At 34.8% G+C, this 27997-nt stretch overlaps 1 protein-coding gene across 2 annotated transcripts; it reads left to right on the top strand.

Annotated features, from left to right (window-relative positions):
- Nucleotides 1-2241: 2241 nt before the first annotated feature.
- Nucleotides 2242-26203, top strand: LOC127100670 ((3S,6E)-nerolidol synthase 1). 2 transcript variants are annotated; one of them, XM_051037922.1, is made up of 7 exons: nt 2242-2716; nt 2799-2849; nt 24543-24867; nt 24971-25189; nt 25275-25416; nt 25509-25757; nt 25845-26203. In XM_051037922.1, the coding sequence occupies exons 1-7, from the start codon at nt 2359-2361 to the stop codon at nt 26133-26135; spliced, it is 1635 nt and encodes a 544-aa protein (XP_050893879.1). In that variant the 5' UTR covers nt 2242-2358; the 3' UTR covers nt 26136-26203. The 2 variants fall into 2 exon arrangements, with proteins under 2 accessions (XP_050893879.1, XP_050893877.1); XM_051037920.1 differs by lacking the exon at nt 2799-2849 and adding an exon at nt 24220-24409 and having other exon boundaries at nt 2245-2529; nt 24492-24867.
- Nucleotides 26204-27997: the final 1794 nt, after the last annotated feature.

Here is a 27997-nt window from a genome sequence, read left to right as displayed (position 1 = left end):
GTACCAGCACCTACAGTAGCGCAAAATGATGTTGTTAATAATGGTAGACCAGTGAGGCAAAGAGACTTGCCTCATAGACTCCGAGATTATGAAAGATTCCAAGATAACGAAGTGAATAACGATGGTGATTTTGTTCATTTCGCGCTTATGGTCGAATCCGAACCGGTAAATGAGGAAGAAGCCTTAAGTGATCCTAAGTGGATATGTGAAATGAAAGAGGAGTTGGAATCTATTGAGAAAAATGGTACTTGGGAGTTGGTCGATTTACCACTTGGAAAGAAACCGATATGTGTGCAATGGGCCTATAAGGTTAAAGCAAATCCCAAAGGTGAAGTAATCAAGCACAAAGCTCGATTAGTGGTGAAGGTATTCTTGCAACGAGAAGGTATAGACTATGAGGAGGTATTCGCACCTGTGGCTAGATTAGAGACTATTCGTTTGGTTGTTGGTATTGTGCATAGCAACAATTGGATGGTTTACCAAATGAATATCAAATCTGCGTTTTTGAATGGTCCTCTTGTTGAGGAAGTCTATGTGGGGCAGCCACCCGGTTTCGTGATAAAAAATCAAGAGATGAAGTATTACAAGTTACACAAAGCGTTGTATGGTTTGAAACAAGCTCCAAGAGCTTGGAACAAACGTATTGACGGCTTTCTTATTGACATTGGTTTCAAACGATGTGTATCCGAACATGGAGTTTATGTGAGATCGGATACGAATGATGGTGTTATTATACTTTGCTTGTATGTTGATGATCTCTTGATTACGGGCAGCCATGACAAAAGTATTTCAAGGTTCAAAAGTGAGCTCATTAGAGAGTTTGAGATGACGGACCTTGGTGTCATGAATTACTTCCTTGACATAGAGTTTCACAAGTCAAAAGTGGGACTGCTTATGCACCAAAGGAGGTATGCTATAGATATTTTGAAAAAGTGTGATATGGAGCATTGTAATGCTTCTATTACACCTTGTGAGGCTAGAGTGCAGCTATCCAAAAGTGATGAGGAGGATGATGTTGATCCAACGCTTTACCGAAGCTTGATTGGATCGTTACGGTATTTGTGCAATACGCGGCCGGATTTGGATTTTAGTGTCGGTATTGCGAGTAGAATCATGGAGAGACCTAAGGTGTCTCACTTGACGGCGGTCAAGAGGATCCTTAGATATGTGAAAGGTACTCTTGGCTGTGGAATTCTCTTTCCCGCATCGGACACGGGGCGTAAGTGCAATTTACTTGGCTACACCGATTCTAATTGGTGCGGAGATAAAGATGACCGAAAATCGACGGCGGGGTACATCTTTATGTTTGGTAGTACACCAATCTCTTGGTGTTCGAAAAAGGAACCAATTGTAGCACTCTCTTCTTGTGAGGCCGAGTACATTGCGGCGTCGTTAGGTGCGTGCCAAGCTATGTGACTTATGAATCTATTGAAGGAATTGGAATGTGGTGATGATGTTGCCACCACACTGTTTGTAGACAATGTTTCCGCAATAAATCTTGCGAAGAATCCGATTGCACACGGAAGGAGCAAGCATATTGAGATGCGGTTTCATTATTTGAGAGAATTGGTCGGTGATGGAAAGCTTAGATTGAGCTATTGCTGAAGCGAAGACCAAGTCGCGGATTTGTTGACAAAGGGTGTGACAAATGATGTGTTCAAGAGGCTGAAGAAGTGCTTGAACATGGTGGACTTAGAGCAACTAAAGTGAGGTGGTGCGTTAAATGCAATTAAATTTCTGTTATTATTTCCAAAAGTAATAGAATTTAATTGTTGGGTCACTTTAGTTGTATTTTGAGTTGTATTTTTTTTGTTATTTTCTCAATGTATAAATACTCTTGTAATATTCCCAATTTCAATTAATACCAAAATTACTATTCATCCAATATCATTCTGTTCTCTCTAATTCTCTCTCAACTTCATCTTCCCCAATTTCTTATCTTCCACCATTGTCAAACCTTCAATTTGAGTCTTTATGTTCTAAATGAGTGAACATTCAACTACATTGGAAATAATAATCTACATTTAATAAATTTGAGATAAACTTATCATTATAAAATAGTAGCATTCATTATTAATAATATAATAAGTTGAAGACTTGGCCTTTTCGATACTTGACAACTTTACCCAACTTTTTTAAATGGATAGATAAAAATTGGGCTATATTAGATATTTCAACATAAACATGTGAAATTTGGTATCTTTGTTATTTTGATAGTGATTAGTGATAGAGTATGACGAGCCATTATTAGTATACATGTAGCTAAATTGTCATGATGGATATATCTTCATTCGTGAATCCTATATATAGATATTGCTAAATTGTTGTAACCACTTGACTTAACTATATTTATTTACAATGTCAATGCATTTTAAGTCTTGTCTATCTTCTTTGAAACTACAAATCATCCCAACAAATTCACAACTTCCCAAGTGGAACATTGACACTGTTAAACTAAAAAGACGCAACACACTCATAGGTATCAGCAGTTCTGACAAACTTGAGGTGGTTAAGCATGAATTTAAGAATGTTGGTGAAAGCTCATTGAAAGGATTGCACATGATTGATGTCATGCAACGCCTAAATATTGATTACCACTTTCAAGAAGAAATTGAAGCATTCCTGACAAGAGAATATGTGTGTCATCATCATGATCTTCACGAAATTGCACTTCGCTTCAGACTATTAAGACAACGAGGTCACTTTGTTCCTTCAGGTTAGTTTTTACACAATTAGTCACTTTTTTATAATGAACAGTGAGAGAATAATAGATCTGTTATTGGAAATTAACATTACAGAGGTGTTTAACAAGTTCAAAAATAAGGAGGAAAAGTTCGACCCAAAGTTAGGTGAAAATATCAAAGGAATGATAGATTTGTTTGAAGCCTCACATTTGAGCATGGCAGAGGAAGATATACTTGATGGAGCTAAAGAATTTAGTATGAAGATTCTAAAAGAAAAAGTGGCACAACTTGATAATCGTGAAGCTATGTTTGTAAGGAAAACCTTAGAATATCCTTTTCACAAAACTTTGCCAATGTTCACTTCAAGAAATTTCTACTATGGTCATTTATATGGCACAAATAAATGGTTTGATTCTCTGAAAGAATTGGCAAAATTGGATTTCAGTTTTTTGCAACATTTACGACATCAGGAGATTATTGAAATTTCTAAGTATGTATTCTAATTAATTTTTAATTTCTAATTTGTAATTTTAATTTATATAAATATTTATTTAAAAATTCATTCTCAAAATATTTCATGTGATTAATTAATTTGATTGCCCATGCATAAGGGTGACCTTGTTATTATGGACTCAGATTCTAATTTATAGTTGCAGCTAGCATGTGCTCTGGCTAATTTATACTAAGATGTTGCTTTGATTAAAAATAACATACTAAACATTTTGTTAAAATAAATAAATTAAGACTTTTTTTTCTTCGAAAGAAGAAGTTAATTTTGGATATTTTGAAAAATTATTATGCAAGGAGACTTATAGTTAGAAGAAGTAATAAGCATCTACTTAAATACAACTCGTTTACTTTTTCAACTGTAGCAGCACTATAGGGTTGTTTCAAATCCAAATTCATTTTTGGGTGGTGTAGAATAAATGGGTAACGAATTTAATCAAAGCGCATAAGTCGCTATCTTCCCAAACAGGACAAAGTGTGGTTTCTTGAAGTAATGAGCTTATTTATGACCAGACGTTTTCTATCAACTATTGTTTACAGATAAATATTTGGCCAATTAAAGCGACCCAAGAGATTGAACATTATTTTTTTAATAAGAAACTTATTTATTTTTTCTTTTTTTAGAATAAACAAATTATATTGATAGAATCCAAAACAAAACAAGCACAGGCAATTCTCAAGATTCGGTCTACTAACAAACAAAAGCCAAAACTTCTAGGCTAAGACAATAATAAATTCACTATGTGATGTCTTAACTTAGATTTGGTTGCATTGATATTCAGAACTTTATCTCTTATTGGATTGATGTTACACCTATTCAAACTCTCATACACCGTATTTGAGAAAGAAAATTTTTACCTTATACCCCTATATTTATTCTTATACTCCTATATTTTATAAAAAATATCAATTTTATCCTTATATATTTTTAAATAATTTATTATTTTATTATTTAAATATTTTTAAAATTTTATTTAAATATTTTTAAAATTATGATATATTATCTCGGTTTTGTTGAAAACTTAGATATAAAATATTTAGAGGACACGTCTTTAAATCCCAACAACTACATTTTATCACGTTTTAATTTTTTTTTTAAGTATGACTTATCACATCGGTTTTGCTGAAAACCGAAAGGTAAAGCATTTAGAGGGCATGTCTTCGAATCCCAGCAACTATATTTTATCACCTTTTAATTTTTCTAAAATATTTTTATGACCTATTATCTCGGTTTTGCTTAAAACCGGTGGGTAAAGTAGCGTATTTTTAAAAACAAAATTTAATTTATGACCAATTTAATGAAAAAATTAAGTAGCGAATCTTTGTCGTTCATTTATAAAGTAACAATGGTCAACACATTGTCAAATTCATCACTCCACATGAAACATTAGTGATCGATATGAAACTCTCACTAACCAATCAAAACGTGAATGTCACAACTATCCATCTTGGATGCAAAGTGCTTAAATTTAAACTTAACATATTGAAAACAATGATAATGAAAGCAAGAGCAAGAAAATATCTTATGGTTAGTTTCTTAACATAATATTTTCTCTAGTAATTCTTGTTAAAAATATTTAATGTTAGTTAGGAAAACATGAAAGTAACTTATTAATGTTAGTTGAAGTTGTATCAAGTAAAATGTTTAATATTGTTGTTGTTGTTGTTGAAATTTAGTATTTAACAATTCAATTGATTTTTTTTATTTGTTGTTGTTGTTGTTGTTGAGATTTAATGTTTAAAGATTTCATGGATTTTGTTGTTGTTATTGATGTTGTTGATGATGATGATGATGAAGATTTAAAATTTGTCAACAAATTTGATGCTTTGCATATTAAAACGAGAAAAAAATAGGTTAAAAATAAAATTTTATAAACAAGACTTTACCCCTTGGTTATTTTTAAAAACCAAGGAAAAAAATTCATGTCACCCTTCGATACGTCGCGTGTGTAACCGAGGTTATATTCCCTTCGCGTTTGAGGTGAAATGAGGTTATTCGTAGTAGTAGAAGGTGAGCTATCCACCCTTTGCCGTTAGATCTTCTCACAATCCATTGAAGCGTCTCGTGCCAGCCACCTGGAGAGTGTTGGATGTGTATCCAATTGAGAACATGTCTCTAAATTGCCTTTGTCTCATCACATTCGAACATTAGATGTTGCAAGGTTTCCTTTTTTTCACAAAAACAACAAGTGTCATGTTGGATCATGTTAAATCTCTTCAATCTTTCCTTGGTGGCCAATTTATCTTGGCAGGCCACCCACAACACAAATACTTCTCTTGGCCTAGTACTAACGTTATACATCAATTTCCTCAAATGGACTACTTTCTTAGTGTTGGTGTAAGCCCTAGAGACCAATACTTATGGTACTTGTATCGAATTATTTATTAATAATAAAAGGCTTTTTCTTTAATATGTTTGTTTAATAAAGTCCCTAGAATAGCTAGTCCATTTAATGTATCAAGTGTGACTTGATCATGAGATCACATTAAACATAAGGACATTATTCTTAAAGTATCCGTAGTCGAGCTTTATTGTGAAGTGGGATAACATTAAAGCATTAAGACTATTATGTATATAGACTGATGATCACATCTCATGGATCATGGATAAGGAGTTATCAAGTCTTAAACATAGGTATGAATGTTAAGAGTAATATTTATACTGGATTGACCCGCTATGAGAGTACTATATAGAATGTTATGCAAAGTGTCTTAAGTTATTCTCATGGTGATAATGGTGTATACCACCCTTCGACCTGAAACCACTATGGACCCTAGATGTAGAGTCGAGTGCTTTATTGTTGATCAAACATTGTCCGTAACTGGATAACCATAAAGACAGTTGATGGGTACTCCACGAAGCATGCTGAGGGACATGAGTGACCTAGATGGAATTTGTCCATCCTGCATTACAGGATAAATGTCTATGGGCCCAATATTGAATTGAACAAGGATGACACGGTCTATGCCTTGTGTTCAATATAGACATAAGGACAAAAGGGTAATTATACACATAAGTATTATCACAGAAGGATTTGTCAAATCACATGACATTTTCGTGTCTTGGGTAGCAGTGATGTGTTGCTAGATGCCGCTCACTGTTTATTATGTTAAATACGTGATTTAATATAATTGCCAATGTCGCGAAAACCTACAGGGTCACACACAAAGGATGGATTAATGAGAGATATAGTAACTAAGGAACACCGTAAGGTACGGTGCACTTAAGTGAATTGTAGAACATCGTAAGGTACGGTGTACTTAAGTAGAATATGAAATATGGTAAGGTACCACATGCTTAAGTGATTTTGGGCATATTATAAGATATGGGCCAAATACACTTAAGTGGGCTTTTTAGCTTGAAGCCCACACAAGTGGTTCTATAAATAGAACCCTTGTGCATAAGCATTCATTGCGGTTGCATTTTCGTTTTCTCTTTCTCTCACTCAAAGCCTTCATTCATAGCAGCTAGCACTGAGATTGAAGGAATCCGTTCGTGTGGACTGAGTAGAGGCGTTGTCGTCGTTCAACCTTCGTGATCGCTCCGTAGATCTGCATCAAAGGTTTCAATCGTCATAAGAGGTAACCTTTCTATCACTGATCATGACCATTCGTAAGGATCACTAAAGGAGAAAATTTTAATTTCCATTGCGTTTTGGATCGTCGTTCTCCTTCAGTGGTATCAGAGCCACTTACGAAACCATGCATCGTATAGCTGTTTATTTTCTGTATTAATATGATTACAAGACAGAATGAATCAAAGAATAAACGAGTAATTAAATTTGGCATCATGTGTGTACGATTTGGATGATTGATGTTGACTATGCTTCGGAACCGACATTAGTATGGTGAAGCAGCGATTGTCCATAGGTTACACAATTGAGACCGGCCAACTTATATATGATATAAGTAATCCTAATGCAAACTACGGTATATATGATATACTGTTTCTGTTTCGTTCATTCAAACACTAAATGGTTGTTTTCCTTTGAGCGATCAATGGTCATTTGCTTCGGAATCCGACATTAGTATGGTGAAGCAATGACCTGTTGATCAATCATACTGAATCAACAATCGAGGTGTGTTTGACGGTGTGAAATTGGTGCATTAGGGTTAGTGACGACACAAGGGTTGTGCCGTCAAGGAGTTGTGAATTGAGGGCTTGTTGGAACACGTCTGTTGACTGTTTCAAAGCGTTGGTTTTTTGCCGCGTGACGATTGTCATGGACTTGTGACGATCGTAACAAGCTGGACGTGACAGTCGTCACATGCTTTGTGACGGTCGTCACATTCACAGATCCATAATTCTAGGCGCTTCTGTTATTTTGGCCGCGTGATGTTCGTCATGGGCCTGTGACGGTCGTAACATTCTTGTGACGGTCGTCACATTCACAGAGTCAGAATTCTCGGGGTTTTCTGTTTTTGTGACTGCGCAAGAGTTATGTTGATGCAAAACAACGTCAATTTCAAATTAATTGTTCATTAAAATTTCGGACAGGGGCGCTGCCCCTACAACCCCGCAAGGGGCGCTGCCCCCTTGACCACCGTCCGCTGACCGGGCAGCGAAACCCCCGGCTAACTCTACATAGTGTGATCGGTCGTCGAAATTTAATTTGGTTTTAAGTAATTAAAGGAATTAAAATTAATAATAATAATCTGTTTATTATTATTATTGCCTTGTGGTGATCAGTTATGGCCTTAATTTTCCTTTATTTTGTTTTGGGTTTTTAAAATACGACCTGCGTGTCGTGCCTCTCCTTTTAATCTCTTAATGTAACTTCTTTTCTCATCTCACTCCCTCGTATGTAAAACGAGATTTTTCTTTTATATAATGCAATGTTATGAAGAAAGAGAAGAATTCAATATCAAAGGAGGACAATGTTATGAAGAAAGAGAAGAATTCAATATCAAAGGAGGACAATGTTATGAAGAAAGAGAAGAATTCAAGGAAAGAGAAGAATTCAATATCAAAGGAGGACAACCTTGAAGATCTTGCTTGGAGAAGCTTAGATCGTTATTAGGTTAGCTTAGGTTCTCTCATTGGCTTGGGAGAACAATTGCGCTAGGGGCTATAACTGTTTCAGTATGTATGTTGATGTATGTGAATGTATGTTGATGCATGTGAATATATGTTGCTGCATGTGAGAGAAGATTTATATGATAAATAAGCCGGTGAGATCAGAATAATTGCAATTCCCTAAAAAATTAAATATTAAGTTTATGCTTTCCAAGTTTTAGCACTCATCAAGACTAGTATCGGATAATGTAGGTTTCGCCTACGCGAGGTGCATGTTCTATATTAGTAAGGTGCGATGGGATAATTGTAATATTCAACTGCTAAAACAATGGGTCAAACTTAACTAAACAAATTATAATAAGATTATATATGTTTAAAAGCAAGAGTTGGAAATGATCCATATGATGGATTGGAATAAGGAGTTATTCATCCAACTGAAATTTTCGAGAGTTGTATGAGATACAATTGGAAGGAGTTCCTACCTAAATAACCTAGTTTTGTGTAATCCGCCTACGCGGACTTAGAACAAAGTGAAATATGGATCTCGACCCACTAGAAAATCTTCCAACGGGATTTTCCGAACCAAATGATGAGGGTCATTTGTTTTGAGTAAAATAGTGGGAGCATATTTAATTAAAGGCCTAATTAAATATGTTATTGATACTTATATTTTCATTAATCTCAACAAACACCTCTAACAACATTTTCCGATTAATCCTTGACAAGGAAAAATTGTCTGGGATAAATTTTCTGGATTGGCACCGAAACCTGAGGATTGTCCTCAAACATGATAGAAAGCTGTATGTCTTGGAGAAACCTGTTCCTGAAGAGGAACCTCCTAGTTCTGCACCTAAGTCAGAAAGAGATACTTATAAGAAGCATGTCAATGATGCCAATGAAATTGCTTGTCTCATGCTGGCTACCATGAACTCAGAGTTGCAAAAGCAACATGAGAACATGGCAGCGTTCGATATGATCGAACACCTGAAGATGCTCTATCAAGAGCAAGCAAGGCATGAAAGGTTTGAAGTTTCAAAAGCCCTTTTTCAAGGCAAGTTAGCTGAGGGAACCCCTGTAGGTCCCCATGTGCTCAAGATGATTGGGTACGTGGAAAACCTTGAAAGGTTGGGTTTTCCCCTCGGAAAGGAACTTGCGACTGATTTGATCTTGCAATCGTTTCCAGATAGATTCAGTCAAATTGTCCTAAATTTCAATATGAATGATATGGACAAATCTCTTTCTGAACTGCTAGCCATGTTGAGAACTGCTGAGCAGAATCTGAAGTCAAAAGGGAATTCCATTCTAATGATCGGAAATGGAAAGAGACAGAACAAAAGGCCCACCAAGCAGGGTGATAAAGGGAAAAGCAAGGAAGTTGCCAAACCCAGACCCACTAATGCTGCTTTGAAGCCTAGTGGAGGCATAGCAAAGGCAGACACCTGCTTCCATTGTGGTAAGACCGGACACTGGAAGAGAAACTGCCTAAAGTACCTAGAAGAAAGAAAAGGATTAAACCTAATGAGTTAAATACAACTTACTTTTGGCATTGTCGATTAGGCCACATAAATGAGAAACGCATTTCCAAACTCCATAAAGATGGACTCTTAGACTCTTTTGATTATGAATCATATGAGACATGCAGATCTTGTTTAATTGGAAAGATGACAAAGTCTCCATTCACAGGAAAAGGTGAAAGAGCTAATGATCTTTTGTCCCTCATACACACTGATGTATGTGGACCACTGAACATACCAGCCAGAGGAGGTTTTCAGTACTTCATCACATTCACTGATGATTTCAGTAGATATGGTTATGTGTATTTAATGAAACACAAATCAGAGTCCTTGAAAAGTTCAAGGAATTCAAGAATGAAGTACAAAACCAACTGGGTAAGAATAATAAAACTCTTCAATCAGATTGAGGTGGTGAGTATTTAAGCCTAGAGTTTGATGACCATCTGAAAGAGTGTGGGATCCTATCCCAACTTACTCCTCCTGGAACACCCCAATGGAATGGTGTATCTGAGAGAAGAAATCGAACCCTGTTAGACATGGTCCGATCCATGATGAGTCACGCTGATCTTCCAAACTCCTTTTAGAGACATGCACTATTGATAGCAGCTTACACACTTAACCGCGTTCCATCCAAAAGGTTGAGAAGACACCATATGAAATATGGAATGGTAAGAAACCACATATATCTTACATGAAGATTTGGGGTTGTGAAGTTTATGTGAAACGACAAATTTCAACTAAGCTTGAGCCCAAATATGACAAATGCTTATTTGTGGGGTATCCTAAAGAAACAAGAGGGTATTACTTCTACAATCCTTCTGAGGGAAAAGTGTTTGTCGCTCAAACTGGAGTTTTCCTAGAAAAGGATTTTATTTCCAAAGAAATCAGTGGGAGGAAAGTAGAGCTTGAAGAAATTCAAGAATCACAAAGCATTGATACACCTATGGAGGAATTAGAGCAGAAAACACAAGTAGTTGTGGAAGAGCAACCTGCTCAAGTAGAACAAGACCAGCGTAGGTCAGGCAGGATACGTCACCTACCTGAGAGATATGGATATCTCATAACTGATCAAGGTGATGTATTACTCATGGATCAAGATGAGTCTGTGACCTACCAAGAGGTCATAACTGGTCCCGAGTCTAAGAAGTGGCTAGAAGCCATGAAATCTGAAATGGATTCCATGTACACAAACCAAGTTTGGACCTGGGTAGAGCCTCCTGTAGGAGTTAACCCTATAGGATGCAAGTGGGTCTTCAAAAAGAAGACTGACATGGATGGTAAGGTACAAACCTATAAGGCAAGACTGGTTGCAAACGGATATAAACAAATTCATGGGGTTGACTATGATGAAACCTTTTCACCAGTTGCAATGCTTAAATCTGTTCGGATGTTACTTGCTATCGCTGCATATCATGATTATGAAATATGGTAGATGGATGTCAAAACTGCATTCCTTAATGGGAATCTTCTTGAGGATGTATACATGACACAGCCTGAAGGATTTGACATACCAGAAGAAGCCCAAAAGATATGTAAGTTACAAAGATCAATCTATGGATTGAACCAAACTTCCAGAAGCTGGAATCTTAGTTTTGATGAAACAGTAAAATAATATGGATTCATCAAGAACGAAGATGAGCCTTGTGTCTACAAGAAGGTTAGTGAGAGCATGATCGTTTTCCTGGTATTATATGTAGATGACATCTTACTCATTGGAAACGATATCCCTACGCTATAACAAGTAAAGTCTTGGTTGGGGAAATGCTTTTCTATGAAGGACCTAGGTGAAGCAGCCTATATATTAGGAATCAGAATACCCTTAAGTATTTGAGAAGGACTAAGGACTCATTCTTGATATATGGAGGTCAGGAAAAGCTGGCTGTAATTGGATACACCGATGCTAGCTTCCAAACAGATAAGGATGACTTTAGATCGCAATCTGGTTATGTGTTTTGCTTAAACGGTGGCGCTGTGAGCTGGAAAAGTTCAAAGCAAGATACAGTTGTTGATTCTACAATCGAGGCCGAGTATATTGTTGCCTCAAGCGTAGCAAAGAAAGTTGTTTGGATCAAAAAGTTCATTAGTGAACTTGGTATGGTTCCTAGCATTGTGGATCCCATTGGTCTCTATTATGATAACAATGGTGCTATCGCACAAGCTAAGGAACCTAGATCTCACCAAAGATCTAAACACATACTTAGGCGTTATCATCTAATTCGAGAGATAATGGATAGAGGAGATGTGAAAATATGTAGAGTACCTACACTTGACAATATTGCTGACCCACTGACAAAGCCTCTTATGCAGCAGAAGCATGACGGCCATACTCGATCTATGGGTATTAAGGGAATGCCTGATTGTCTCTAGTGCAAGTGGGAGATTGTTGGTGTAACCCCTAGAGGCCAATACTTATGGTACTTGTATCGAATTATTTATTAATAATAAAAGGCTTTTTCTTTATTATGTTTGTTTAATAAAGTCCCTAGAATAGCTAGTCCGTTTAATGTATCAAGTGTGACTTGATCATGAGATCACATTAAACATAAGGACACTATTCTTAAAGTATTCGTAGTCGAGCTTTATTGTGAAGTGGGATAACATTAAAGCATTAAGACTATTATGTATATAGACTGATGATCACATCTCATGGATCATGGATAAGGAGTTATCAAGTCTTAAACATAGGTATGAATGTTAAGAGTAATATTTATACTGGATTGACCCTCTATGAGAGTACTATATAGAATGTTATGCAAAGTGTCATAAGTTATTCTCATGGTGATAATGGTGTATACCACCCTTCGACCTGAAACCACTATGGACCCTAGATGTAGAGTCGAGTGCTTTATTGCTGATCAAACATTGTCCGTAACTGGATAACCATAAAGACAGTTGATGGGTACTCCACGAAGCATGCTGAGGGACATGAGTGACCTAGATGGAATTTGCCCATCCTACATAACAGGATAAATGTCTATGGGCCAAATATTGAACTGGACAAGGATGACACAGTCTATGCCTTGTGTTCAATATAGACATAACGGAAAAAGGGTAATTATACACATAAGTATTATCACAGAAGGATTTGTCAGATCACATGACATTTTCGTGTCTTGGGTAGCAGTGATGTGTTGCTAGATACCGCTCACTGTTTATTATGTTAAATACGTGATTTAATATAATTGCCAATGCCGCGAAAACCTACAGGGTCACACACAAAGGACGGATTGATGAGAGATAGAGTAACTAAGGAACACCGTAAGGTACAGTGCACTTAAGTGAATTGTAAAACATCGTAAGGTACGATGTACGTAAGTAGAATACGAAATATGGTAAGGTACCACGTGCTTAAGTGATTTTAGGCATATTATAAATGGGCCTAATACACTTAAGTGGGCTTTTTAGCTTGAAGCCCACACAAGTGGTTCTATAAATAGAACCCTTGTGCAGAAGCATTCATTGCGGTTTCATTTTCGTTTTCTCTTTCTCTCACTCAAAGCCTTCATTCATAGCAGCTAGCACTGAGATTGAAGGAATTCGTTTATGTGGACTGAGTAGAGGCGTTGTCATCGTTCAACGTTCGTGATCTCTCCGTAGATCTGCATCAAAGGTTTCAATCGTCACAAGAGGTAACCTTTCTATCACTGATCATGACCATTCGTAAGGATCACTAAAGGAGAAAATTTCAATTTCCGCTGCATTTTGGATCGCCGTTCTCCTTCACTTAGGACCTTTTATGACATGATACACCATACTTGTCTTGTAGTAGTTCGTATGCTGCAACTTGTTCCAAAGGTTGTGATGCTGTATAAATTGCCTCTATTTCAGAATGGATTTCACCAGCCAAGAACAAGAATTCCTAGTTGGAACATTCCAAATATCATCATTTTTTACATAGTAACTGTGAATCCATTTATTCCAAAGGCTATCTCTTTTGCCACTAAGATTCCATAAAAGCTTGATCCTGCAGGCTTGATTCCATTCCTTAATGGATATGATGTTTCGACCACCTTGGTTCCTAGGGGTACAAATATTATACCAAGAAATAGGGAATTTTCTACAAATGGTCTCCCCTCCCGTCCAAAGGAAGGACCTACAAACAACCTCAATGTTGTGAATTACTTTCTTTGGCAATGGAATACACTGCATCCAGAAGTTGGTTAGAGCAAAGAGGGCACTCTTAATCAATTGAATCCCACCAGCAAAACTGAGGAATCTCGCACTCCAGTGTCTAATCCTAGCAACTAATTTATCAATAAGAATAAGCATTGATGAATAGAAAGATTCTTACTAGTAAGAGGGACTCCAATATATCTGAAAGAGAGAAGCCCTTCAGAGAAATTGGTCAGCTCTTGAATACTCTGCTTTGTCTGCACATCAACATTACCAAAGTAGACCTTGCACTTAGCAGGGTTCACAGATAAACCAATGGACTTTGAGAATTCTTCAAAGACATCCATGAGGAGTTTAATGGATATAGTGTCATCCCTAGCAAAAAGTAACAGGTCGTACGCAAAGCTCTAATTAATGATATTTAAATTTCCACATTTGGGGTGAAAATTGAAGTTAGGAACATGCTTCAACCTCTGCATAATTTTATTGAGGTACTCCATAACAATGACAAAAAGTAAAGGGGGGGATCCCTTTGCTTGAGGCCCCTCTTAGCCTTGAGGATGTTGGTGTACAACCCATTGACTTTGAATCTATATGAGATTGTAGAAACAATAAGCATGATCCTCTTCATTAACTTGGTTGGGAAAGTTAAGCTCCTTCAAAATGGACTCTAAAGCAGACCACTCAACAATGTTATAAGCTTTCTAGATATCTATTTGTAACATATTGTCATACCCTATGTTTTTCACTCGCATCATCATAGAATAATCGTTCCATTTTAGCATGCATTCTTTCAGTCAAAAGCATCATCAGGGTTTAGATGAAAAGTCAGGAGTTCTGGAATTTTATCTGGTCTTGATGACGTTTATTCAGTTATTTGTTGATTAAGAAGTCAAAAGACTTGATTTCTCAATCTCAATGCATCGTTCATTCCATTACATCATATTTTAGGAGGTTCAGGGGGTGATATGTTCAACTTAACCGATGACGGATATTCTCCCCTTTTTGGTTTTCTGCCCAGTAAAAGGTAGTCGTAATCCCTATTTCATTTCCCAGAGGGTTAATCCTTGATATGTTCATCCTAACCGATGAGAGGTTTCCTCCTCTTTGGGGTCTTCTACCCAGTAACCGGTAGTTGTAAATCCTGTTTTCCCCTGTTGAGTCTATCCTTGATATGTTCATCCTAACCGGTGACGGATATTCTATTTTTGGTATTCTATCCAGTAACTGATAGATATAATTCCTATTTCTCCCCTCTGAGTCTATCCTTGATATGTTCATCTTAACCGATGATGGATATTCTCTTTTCGGTATTTTATCCAGTAACTAATAGATGTAATTCCTACTTTTCCTCGATAGTCTATCCTTGATATGTTCATCTTAGCCAATGACGGAATTCTTCCCTTTGAGTCTATCCTTGATATGTTCACTTTAAGCAGTGATAAATACTCTCTTTCTTTGCGGTCTTCTGCCCAGTAACCGGTAGTTGTAAATCCTATTTGGCTTTTCCCCAGCAGGTTGTTCCCTACCCAGTGACCGGTAACGAACACACCTTCTTTTAACTCAGTGAGTCATCCTTGATATATTTACCCTAACCGGTAACGGATGTCTCTCTGTCAAAATACATTATCTTCCTACACAGTAACCGGTAATAGATAATGTAATTTTGATACTCATGTGTTAAAGTTCATTCTTCCTCAATTGAGTTTGGTTCGAGTAATTCAGTTTTGTTCTTATTTACCTGTTTCCCCTGTAGATTTTCTCCTTTATCCCCGGCCGAGTCCTTCCATTGATTTATTTTCATGGAATTCTCTTGTGTCTCCAACAATTTTTAAGTCGTAGCCTGGCCTACGCATAACTTTTTATCCCCAGAGTCTCCGTCTCCCTAGTGAGTTTTCCTTATGGAATGCATTATGCTCCTGTGTACTTTCAGTCTCTCCGGATTCTTTTCCTTTGTGGCAACATCTTCCCCACAAAGATTATTTTTAACATTTCATATCATATGCATCATGAGGTCTCTTAGGGACCAAAATTTGTTTCTATGTGTTGTTATTTAAGTCCATTCTACTGAGTCGATATGAAGATTTTAACCTTCATCCCCTCAGCTAGAACGTCCTTAAATAGGGGCAGCTATAAGACCCCAATTTTGACCCTAAGATCCCTCATGCCATCTCATCATATGCATTAGCATTGGGATCACACCGTGGCATCTTCCTTACCCCTCATTCATTGGGTTTGCATTAGGAGAGATCACCAAGCATATTTTCATTGTATCATAGTTTGTTTTTCATTATCTACTAACCAAAATGCCAAAAATATGTCAATGTATAGTTTGTTGCTTTTGTAGGTAGTGTACATGCTCACCTATGCTCTATCAAGCTCATATCTAGGGTTTGAGACCCTCAATGCAAGGATCACAATAAAGATATGGTTTAAATTGACTCTAAGTATCATATATGGGTCCCCATGATCTTCACATGTTATTTTGATCAAGAAATCATCAAGAGTTTGGAGTTTGTTTGCCTTGGAAACCCTAATTCATCTAGGTATCTTGTGTAACTTCTTCAATAAGTTTCTTCAACAATTGATCAAATATTTCAAGGGATACTTCATATTAAATCATCCTATGCATATATTATCCTCCATGAGTCCCAAAAATCAAGAGAATGTCAAGCTAGCAAGATGGTTCATGGTGGTTGACTAGACAAAGGCAACTGGTCAAAACTAGGGTTCCCTAGACCCTATCTCCTACAATTTTTGGTATATGAAAATGATTCCAAGAGAAATGTTACTAAAAATTACATTCCAAACAACTTTAATGTTAAAGTCAAGAGCTAGTTTTTCTTGGAAGGTCATCTTTTATGGTGAACGATTATTGGTCATTTTGTCTGAACCCTAGTTTGGAGGTCAACTTCCCAAGAACATAACCTGCTCACTTTTTATGAGATGAAATACATTAAAATTCCATGATCAAATTCAAGATGTCTAATTCAACTTTTATGTTTGGTGTAAGTGCAAATTCAACTTGAAAACTCATGTGCCAAGAGGAAACATTATAGGTCATTTTGGCCAATACCATTAAATAAGTGATTTTCCTCAACTTCTAAAATGCATAACTCCTTCACGACAAATCCAAATGAGGTCAAATTTGTGACCAAATTGAATATGTTTGAAATAGATACAACTTTTATGAAGGAACGTTTCTCATTTGACGTCCATAGAAAAAGTTATTCAAGGTGGAAGAAGTGAACATTTGACTTGAGACTTAGAAAATTTTCAAATATGTTTGATTTCCCAAACTTCCACCTCAAAATTCATCATGATCCAAGATTCAAATGAAAAGTGTTCAACATGAAAGTTGTTCCCCTTGATCTCACCTTTCTAAAAAGTCCAAGATCATCTTATTTGGCCAAAGGATGAAAAACTTGCGCATGGGTGCAAATTGAAGAACCATTTGGATGTTTTCCACTTCCACTTTTCATACACGATTGCATGGCTTTGTAACATGGTTTCAGCATGATTCATACCTAATTTTGGATCATATTACATCACTTGATGGGTCTATCACACGCCCATGCAAGCATGCAAGAGAATTACTCAAAATTTTCCAAAATTGGAAGTGTCTAGAAATCAATCTAATGGCCTATAAATATGACCATCATTGCTCAGAATTAAGGACCTCATGCCCAAGCTTTGAACCTGCAATCCCAAACCCTCACTATTGAAGGATAAGCTTGAAGATTTTCTTTGAAAATCGAGTTTCAATTCTCCATATTTTTTGAGATTGAAACTCCAAGAGTCCATACCTTTCATTGATCCTAATCACTTCCGACAAGCATTTGAAGCAAGGCCAAGCATAATCGAAAGCAAGATCGTGCCAATCTGAAGCTCCATTGAAGGTGAAATTTCAGAATTTTCATCTCTTCGATTCTCCCTCAATTCTTCACCATTCTTGTTGATTTTTGGTTGTCTGAAGTCCTATCAATGTAGGCAAGAAGATTGGGTTGCTTTGAGGTCAAATCGAAGCAACTCGGTTCATGATCCTCAAAATTCAAATCCTTGTATCTTTTTATATACTTGGAATTGGAGAAAATTGAGGCCAAATTCGTGCTCCTGAGCATTTTTCCTTCAAATTAGTGTATTCACTTTTCATTTTCCATAAGGTTTTGGTTGGACTAGTCCGGTGGTCCTCACCGTAGAAGATGACCGAAGCTAGGACGTCGGTGGTGCGTTGGATCAATCCAGGCCATCTAATCCATTTGAAATGTTTTAATCTCACGCGTCCAATCTGATTACCATGCCTGTAACGCGTTTGACTAAGGACCTTGTGGAATGCGCGCTCTTGGCCATCTGATCTGCCACCTCAATTAATGAGGGAGATCAGATGACCCTTGTTTTTTTGTTTTTTTGATTTTTTTCATTTAATCCTTTTATTTTAATTAATTCATATCAATTTCATTTTTAATCCAAAAATATGGGACCTTCACCAAAAAAATTCAATATTTTCCTCTTTCACTTTCTGAATTAAAATTATTTTTTGGATTAACTACGATATTCTTCATGATTTAATTGTTTTTATGCATATTTGTAATTGTTTAAAAATACTTCTGACTTTTCAAAAATAATGAAATTTTTTGTCTAAGGTCCTTTGACCTTGTTTGACCTATGATAAATCTCTTGGCCATTTATTTGGTGTTTTAAGAGGTGTTAGGTTTTTGACCAAACATAATTCAATTTAAATGCATTTTAATTTGATTTTTAATTGATTAATTGTGTAGAAATTATGTTGAGCCATTTTTATTGACTTGTGAAGTTTGACTATGTGTTTGGGCCTTGGTCAAGGATGATTTGACTTTGGTTGGATTAAAATCATTGGATTTAGGGGATTGATGAAATGTACATTTCATCTCCCAAAATGAATGAATGATTTTAATTTTTTAAAAGTCCTCCCATGACCAATTTGTGTTTGTCTCATCTCCCCTTCCTCTTCATCTTCAATCCCATCCCTTTTATTGATCAATAAAGTCTCAATATCCTAAGGCTAATTGGTTCATCAATAACTTTGTGTTAGATGAACCAATACAAGTATGGATGAGATAGGTCCCTCCTTTGATCATTTTCTTTTTGTGTGTAGTATGTTTTAGGAGTATGGTCCATTATACCATATCTCTAACATGCATTAACACCAATTTTTTTTTTGCCCTGCCTTAGATAGTTGTGACTTCTACATAAGTCCAATTATGATTGCTTAACATGGCGCTAAATTTTTATCCAAAGGCATAGCATTCCAGTAAGTGAGGTTGTAAGTCTCCCCCCTTTCATGGTATTGTGTGGAAACTTGGCCTTTTTCCTTCCTTTGGAAGATGTCTTGGTTCAAGGATCCATGCTTGTGAATAGAGGGTTGAGTGTTCTCCAAAGAATGACTTAAACAATTGAAAAGCAAAACAAAACTAACATCTAATCAACTAACATTTGACAAACTTTTATTCTTATTGCTTTTATTTTTTTAGTCATTTACTTTATGCCATTTAAATTCAAGCCATTTACCATTTCATTTGTCATTTTACATATCATTTAACTTGTTTATGTTTACATCATTTTCACTTTGCACACTTGAGCAATATCGTGATTGTATATATTTGTTTGTGTTTGTTGTCTTAAGACCTTAAAATACTTAATAAACAACAAAAACCCTAAAAAATGTTTGTGGGGAGTGTTGGATTTGATCTGAGCTTTGGACTTAGAATTAGGCAACATTCCCTATGCAAAAAGACTTAGGCAATGCCAACATTTCTAAGACCAAGTTATTGTGATTTGAGCCTTCATCTGATGTAAGTATTGGGATCCACTTGAGTTCATCTTCCACATGGTCTTGATACAACTCTTACTTTGAACCTGTGTCTAATGCCTTATTCTGAGCTAAATCAAGGAGTATGTCATCTGATACATGGGAAGACAAAGAAGAGTTTTGACTGTGAAGTTGCTTGCTTGGATGTGGATATCTTTATTTTATGCCTTTCTCTTCATATTTCTACTTGCTTATTGATTTTGCTTGATTTAAAGTCCAAAGGGAAAGTGGGTTTCTACATGACATTCTTATCTATTCGATTGCATCCTTGGTCAGATCCTTTCAACTCTTAACTTTTAAATTTTTGCTTAGGGTTAGTCTCTTCATCTCCTCCCACTTCTTAAATTTCAAATCTCTTCCCCCTTTTTAAAAACTTCTTTTCTTGTGATTTCTAAACTTAGACTCTATTGCAAAATTAGAAACTTTGGCCTTATGCCATTGAAATTTTAAACTTTTTTCTTAATCAAACTTGTAAATGAATTTAATCATATTGACTTAAAATTTCAACAGACAAAAATAACTAACACCCATTCAAGCTTTTAGGCCCTTTGTGCCTCTCTAAAACTTAAATTTTGTTAAAAGCAATTCACTCATTTTGAAATTGATACCACGAACTACGAAGTTTTGATCCCTCATTTTTATGTTGGTATGTAGACACAAGTCCGAAGATCTTTTCAAACACAAAAATATAATTAATGAATTCTTTTCTCATCCCCACACTCTATCATTGGGTTTTGTTCGTACTTTTCCCTTTTTCATTTGGAAACAATAAAAGCGCGGTGGCGACTCTGGTTTTATTGACGTCAAACTTACCCATAGTTTGATGGTCATGAGTTTACCGCTACAACTCAGTTGTACCTTCAAGCATGCGATGCGTTCAGGTATATTTCTGTTAGCTTCAAATTCAACTCTCCCTTCTCGTGTTTTTCTTACCTTCAATTTTCTCCAATAGGCATAAGATTTGATCACATCCAGATTTGTAGAGATTTTTTTTAATTTGTATTTTAAAAACCCTCCAATAAGAAGATTTAATTTATTTTGATTCAAATTTAAATCTCCAAATAATTAGATTTAGTCTTATTTAATATGCCTAAAAAATCTAAATTAACACTTTTCTAAAAGATAACAACAAAACTTAAAAGGAAAATATATACTTCAATATATCTTGCTCTTCAAGTAACCAACCCGAGACAGATGTCTCACAGATCGTTGGAACATTTGGCCAAACATTTGTCCCTGTAACAAAATTTTGAATCTTGAATAAATCAAATAAAATATTTACTTTATATAAATTACAATTCCAACTTCTCAAGTAAATGATTCGGAATAATTCTCTTGTCAAAAGTTGAACCACACTTTAAATCAACTTTAATCAATATTGGAGATTTTCTCATTAAGTACAAATCCAAATCTTGTAATTAAAAACAAATCCAATAAGATTTCTCCACGGAACATAAATATTCAATCAATATCTTTGCATATCAATTTCTGCACAATCTTGGACAAAATAAATTTGAACCAAATCTCCCTTCAAATCATATTCAAATAGATCTTTTCTTCGATGCAAATGCAATCAAATCAAATCTTCTTATTTAAACCAAATCCAAATATTTCAATTAAACAATATTTAATTAAATCTTCTTCAACCTTTATGGATTTTGATTTAACAAAATCATTTTCCAAACTAATTTGGATTAACAACCTTCTTGGAATCAAACAAAATCACGCTCAAATTTACTCACGATCATTGGCTACAAACTGAGGCAAGATGCTGGAATATATTGTCCCACAAGATGCCTTTTCACAATTTTATATCTCGTATATTAAATGTTGTTTTGCCTAAAACAACCAATCAAAAGAACAACATGTGAATTTGAAGCATCAATCCAACCTTGGGTTATAAAAAACCCTATGAAGCTTCCTTTCCACTAAGGCCTTACCTTCCCTCCCATTACACAATATGTAGAAAGATCATTTTAATGGCTTGTCAATAAGAGATTTTTGGTTAAACCAGTTTTGAAAACCAGAAATAAGTTGCCTAGAAGGAAGGAGGTTGCATATATTCTCATGGGCCCCAAGGATGGAACTGATATCTTCTATGATCCACCAAGGAATGATATGGGTATTCAAAAGATTTTTTAAGTCATACCACAATCTTCTTCTAGTTTGATAGCATATGAAAGCAAAAACTACAACAATACATGTGCTAACCTGGCCCTAGTTGAAAGAGAAAGTAATTGTTTGGTCTGTTATTGCTAAAATATGAAGGTTAAGGTTTTTTGGAGAAAACTCACCAAAGGTTGGGTAGGTTGTTCAATATTTGATTTGTAGAAAACACTTTAAGGTTAAGAGAGTCCATAAACTTAGGAGGGAAAACTGAAGATTCATCCATGGCTTTGCTAGGAAACAAATATCAGGTTTATAAGTCTTAAGAACATTTTTAAGGACCAACAGTGGTTGGGGAATTGGCCCAGCCTCGTGCATTCCCAAAAATGCACTTCATTGAGTATTTTTGGGGAACGAGATTGAGATCTGGTGAGGTAAATGGTTTTATTCTTTTTATTTTTGTCAGACCTTCTTTTTTTGAGATTTTGATAGGGCTCGTTGGTATTTAAGAGATTCGGGGTCAAATTCATCATCATCATTATGAGAGATACAATCATCATCTATCTTTTCTGACATGTTAGCTCAAAAGTCTTTGAGTAAACCAACATCATTTTTTGGGATTTTTGGGCTTTAGGGGTATTATGTTGGGCAACATCAACAAACTCTGATTCTTAAGAGCTGGAGTGGTCAATACTAATGTTAGCAAATTGTTTACTATTATCAACAAGGCTTAACTAGTTATTCAGGATTGGATTATTCCTAGGATTGGTCATGGGCTCTTCCATGTTCATGTCTATGTCTTAAGGTGAGGTAGGTTGAAAGATTAGTGTTTTGCTTACTCCACTAGTTTGTCTAGTAGGTTATGCTTTAGTCTTGGTTAAATTAATATGTGTCGAGTTAGGAAGTTTGGGGTTTTGAGGAAGGATCTCATGTTCCTTGCAAGGGGTATCATCCTCTGGGGTCATGGGTCGTTTGCCCAAATCAATCCTAGAGGCTTTTTTATATATGTCTTTGTATCCACACTACTATAAAATATATCTTTGGTAACACTAAATTATAACGGTTTGACAGTTAACTGTGGTAATACCTCATTTTTGGACGCATTTTATTTTTTTAGATTTACGGAAAAGACATTGCATTATTGTCAAAACAATTAACCGTGATTATACATTTATGGAGTAATAAGGTTCGAATCTCAGCTCCAATAATTTTCTGTTTTTTTGTTACAATGAGGGTTGTCCTTATAATATGATATATATATATATATATATATATATATATATATATATATATATATATATATATATATATATATATATATATATATATCACCACGGTTGGCGATGTCAACCGTTGTAAAAGACATTACATTTCATCACAGTTTTTTAATACGACCGTGGCGAAATTATTTACCCATATATAAGCGAATTAACTCTCGCTTCTTGACAGTATCATCGTATCTCTCACATAAAAACCTTAGCACACATTTTCTCTCTTCTTCTTCGTCATTAGTTTTCCTATTCTACAGTATAATCTCAATATTATTCTTCATACTTAAAGATATTTTTCTTCTTCCGTATTCTCTCGTTTTCGTGTATGTTGTTGTTATGTTTTACATGATTTTCTTCTTGTTAGAGAGTTTATGTTTTTTTGTTGTTGTATGTTTCACATGATATTCATATTGTTTATTTCGGTTTCACATATTTTGTTGTTGGTTTGGATATGCTTTACTCAGATTTCACATCCTTCTCACAACATGAATCAAGATCAAGCTATTGGGGGCAAACTTATATATGACATTGAGGCTTCAAAGAAGGTTATTGGTATGCTGGAGTTATGATTGAACAACGCCAATGAAGTTGAAGCTGTTAGGGATCAAATTACTATTGTTGAATCGTCTGGTGGAACAGGCTATAAGAAGATTCTTATCAAGAATCTTAACCCTGAAAAAATAAGGAACGTGGAGGCTATCATGAAGAACCTAGTGAATCTGGATGCAACTGATTCTGAATCACAAACGGAGAGAGAATAATAGATTGAACACGTGGCCTTTTCGATATTTGTCAATTTTACCCAACTTTTTTAAATGGATAGATAAAAATTGGCCTATATTAAATATTTCACCATAAACATGTGAAATTTGGTATCTTTGTTATTTTGATAGTGATAGATTATGACGAGTCATTATTAGTATACATGTAGCTAAATTGTTGTAACCACTTGACTTAACTATATTTATTTGCAATGTCAATGCATTTTATATCTTGTCTATCTTCTTTGGAACTACAAATCGTCCCAACAAATTCACAACTTTCCAAATTTGAATCTCTTTCCAAATGAAACATTGACACCGTTAAACTAAAAAGACCCAACACACTCATAGGTATCAGCAGTTCTGACAAACTTGAGGTGGTTAAGCATATATTTAAGAATGTTGGTGAAAGCTCATTGAAAGGATTGCACATGATTGATGCCATGCATCGCCTAAATATTGATTACCACTTTCAAGAAGAAATTGAAGCATTCCTGACAAGAGAATATGTGTGTCATCATCATGATCTTCACGAAATTGCACTTCGCTTCAGACTATTAAGACAACAAGGTCACTTTGTTCCTTCAGGTTAGTTTTTACACAATTAGTAACTTTTTTATAATGAACAGTGAGAGAATAATAGATCTGTTATTGGAAATTAACATTACAGAGGTGTTTCACAAGTTCAAAAACAAGGAGGAAAAGTTCGACCCAAAGTTAGGTGAAAATATCAAAGGAATGATAGATTTGTTTGAAGCCTCACATTTGAGCATGGCAGAGGAAGACATACTTGATGGAGCTAAAGAATTTAGTATGAAGATTCTAAAAGAAAAAGTGGCACAACTTGATAATCGTGAAGCTATGTTTGTAAGGAAAACCTTAGAATATCCTTTTCACAAAACTTTGCCAATGTTCACTTCAAGAAATTTCTACTATGGTCATTTATATGGCACAAATAAATGGTTTGATTCTCTGAAAGAATTAGCAAAAGTGGATTTCAGTTTTTTGCAACACTTACGACATCAGGAGATTATTGAAATTTCTAAGTATGTATTCTAATTAGTTTTTGAGATAAATTATTTTCTCAAAAATAAAAATAAAAGATAAAAACTAGTCCTCATATATATATCTGTACTTTTTTATGAACAGATGGTGGAAAGAACTTGGTTTAGCCAATGAATTACCATTCGCTAGAAATCAACCACTTAAATGGTATATGTGGTCATTGGCATGCCTCGTGGATCCTACTTTATCCGAAGAAAGAATTGAGCTCACGAAACCGATATCACTAATCCATATAATTGATGACATTTTCGATATTTACGGGACTCTGGATGAGTTAACTCTGTTCACTGAAGCTGTTTCAAGGTAAATTACATGTCAATCACTTATTACATTTCTAAGATGAAAATAAAAATAAAATAAATGATTGATTAGTAATAGTTGAATGCAGTTGGAATATTGACACAGCTATGGAGAAACTGCCGAATTATATGAAACCATGTTTCAGGGCTCTTTATGATCAAACAAATGAAATAAGCTCCAAGATTTATGAAAAGCACGCGTTGGACCCCAAAGATTCTCTTCAAAATACAGTAACTAAAAATAAGTTTATATACATATATATTAGTAGTTTATATAGAATTTTCTTAATTAATGTGCAAAATCTTTATCATTATTTTTGCAGTGGAAGACTTTATGCAAAGCCTTTCTAGTTGAAGCAAAGTGGTTTGCTTCAGGGAAGATGCCAAGTGCTGAAGAATACTTAAAGAATGGGATAGTAAGTTGTGGAGTGCATGTAGTGTTGGTTCACCTTTTCTTTATTTTGGGTAAAGGAATAACCAAACAAAATATTGATAAATTAGATACAATCCCACCCATTATTTCTTCTCCTGCTACAATTCTTCGTCTTTGGGATGACTTGGGAAATGCAGAGGTAAACACATTTTATGATAAAAATAAAATTGTATACATTTATTGTATATATTGAGTACTAATTAATATTATGATAAAATATATAAAGGATGAGAATCAACAAGGAAATGATGGATCCTATGTGAGTTGTCTAATGATGGACCAACCAGAGTACTATTGTAGGAGAAAAGCAACAGACGAGGCTATGACTAAAATATGTAATGCATGGAGAAGTCTCAACCAAGAGTGTCTATTTGATAGCCATTTCAATAAAGAATTCAGAAATGCCTCACTCAATCTTGCAAGGATGGTACCATTGATGTATAGTTATGATGATCAGCACTCCCTTATTGAGTTAGAGGATCAAGTTCATTCATTGCTTTACGATAAACTTTTATAATACTACATAAAAATATGTTGAAAAGGGACTTATTTATTCTGCAATGGAAGAAGTTAGAAACGGAAGAAGTAATAAGCATCTTCTTTATTTACATCATATACTTTTTCATCCGTAGCACTACATTTTTGGTTCAAATCCAAATTTATTTTTGGGTGGTGTAGAATAAATGGGTAACGAATTTAATCAAAGAGCAACATAAATGAGTATAAGCATAAAAACAACAAACTGTGTTTGCCGAAGTAATGAACTTATTTATGACCAGACGTTTTCTATCACTATTGTTTACAGATAAATATTTGACTAATTAAAGCGACCCAAGAGATTGAACATTATCTTTTTAATAGGAAACTTAATTATTTTTTCTTTTTTCTGAATCAAGAGAATATATGGATAGAATCCAAAAGAATACAAGCAAGGTGATCCTCAAAATTCTAAACTAAAGCTAGACCTTCTAAACTAAGGCAATAATAAATTGACTATGTGATGCTTTAACTTAGCTTTGGTCTACGATCTATTTACAATGATATCTACAACTTCATCTCTTATAATATTGCCCCTATACACATTACCAAACCGTTTTTATGTTTCCAACTCTCATGTATAGAATCCGAAAAAGCACACTCGAGAACACTATTATAAATAATATATTTTATTATGAAACTTTTATCTCACGTAACAAAAATTGTGTAAACCATAGGCGTTCAATTTTTTTTAAAATACCATATATTCGTTTGGTTTAATTGGAAATCAAGGGGTAAAATATTTAAAGGATATGCATATGAATCCCAAAAACTACATTTTAATTTTTTTAAAATTTTTTTGTGACATATTATCTCAATTTTGCTGAAAAACTAAGGGATAAAATATTTAGAGGACACGTCTTCGAATCCCAACAACTACATTTTATCACGTTTTCATTTTTTAAAATTTTTTTGATGACTTATCACATCGGTTTGCTGAAAATCGAGGGGTAAAGTATTTAAAGGACATGTCTTTGAATCCCAACAACTATATTTTATCACCTTTTAATTTTTAAATTTTTGTATGACCCGTTACCTAAGTTTTGCTTAAAATCGAGGGGTAAAGTAGCGTATTTTTTATTTTAATTATTTATTTATGATCAATTTGATGAAAAAATTAAGTTGTGAATCTTTGTCGTTCATTTATAAAATAACAATGGTTAAGACATTGTCAAATCATCAATCCACATGAAACATTAGTGATTTGTGTGAAACTCTCACTAGCCAATTAAAACGTGAATGCCACAACTATCCATCTTGAATGCAAAGTGCTGAGATTTATACTTAACATATTGAAAACAGTGATAATGAAAGCAAGAGCAGAAAAATATTTCATAGTTAGTTCTTAACGTAATCTTTTCTCTAGTAATTCTTGTTAAAAATGTTTAATGCTAGTTAGAAAAACATGAAAGTAACTTATTAATGTTAGTTGTAGTTGTATCAAGTAAAATGTTTAATATTGTTTTTGTTGTTTTTGAAATTTAGTATTTAACGATCCTATTGATTTTGTTTATTTGTTGTTGTTGTTAAGATTTAATGTTTAAAGATTCCATGGATTTTGTTGTTATTATTATTGTTGCTGTTGTTTTTGTTGTTGAGATTTAATGTAAGGATTCTATTGATTTTGCTTTTGTTGTTGATGAAGATTTAAAATTTGTCAATAAAAATTTGATGCTTTGCAGATTAAAATGAAAAAAAAAACAGATTAAAAAAATTGTAAATAGGACGTTACCCCTCAGTTATTGTTAAAAATCGAGGTAAAAAATTTCATATTGTCCTCTGTTACCTCGCATGTGTAACCGAGGTTATATCTCCTTCGTGTCTGAGTTGAAATGGGATTAT

This window comes from Lathyrus oleraceus, chromosome 7, assembly GCF_024323335.1.
Source record: "Lathyrus oleraceus cultivar Zhongwan6 chromosome 7, CAAS_Psat_ZW6_1.0, whole genome shotgun sequence".
Taxonomy (NCBI): Eukaryota; Viridiplantae; Streptophyta; class Magnoliopsida; order Fabales; family Fabaceae; genus Lathyrus; species Lathyrus oleraceus.
Note: the sequence above shows the minus strand (reverse complement) of the source record. Positions and strands in the feature narration are given on the sequence as shown.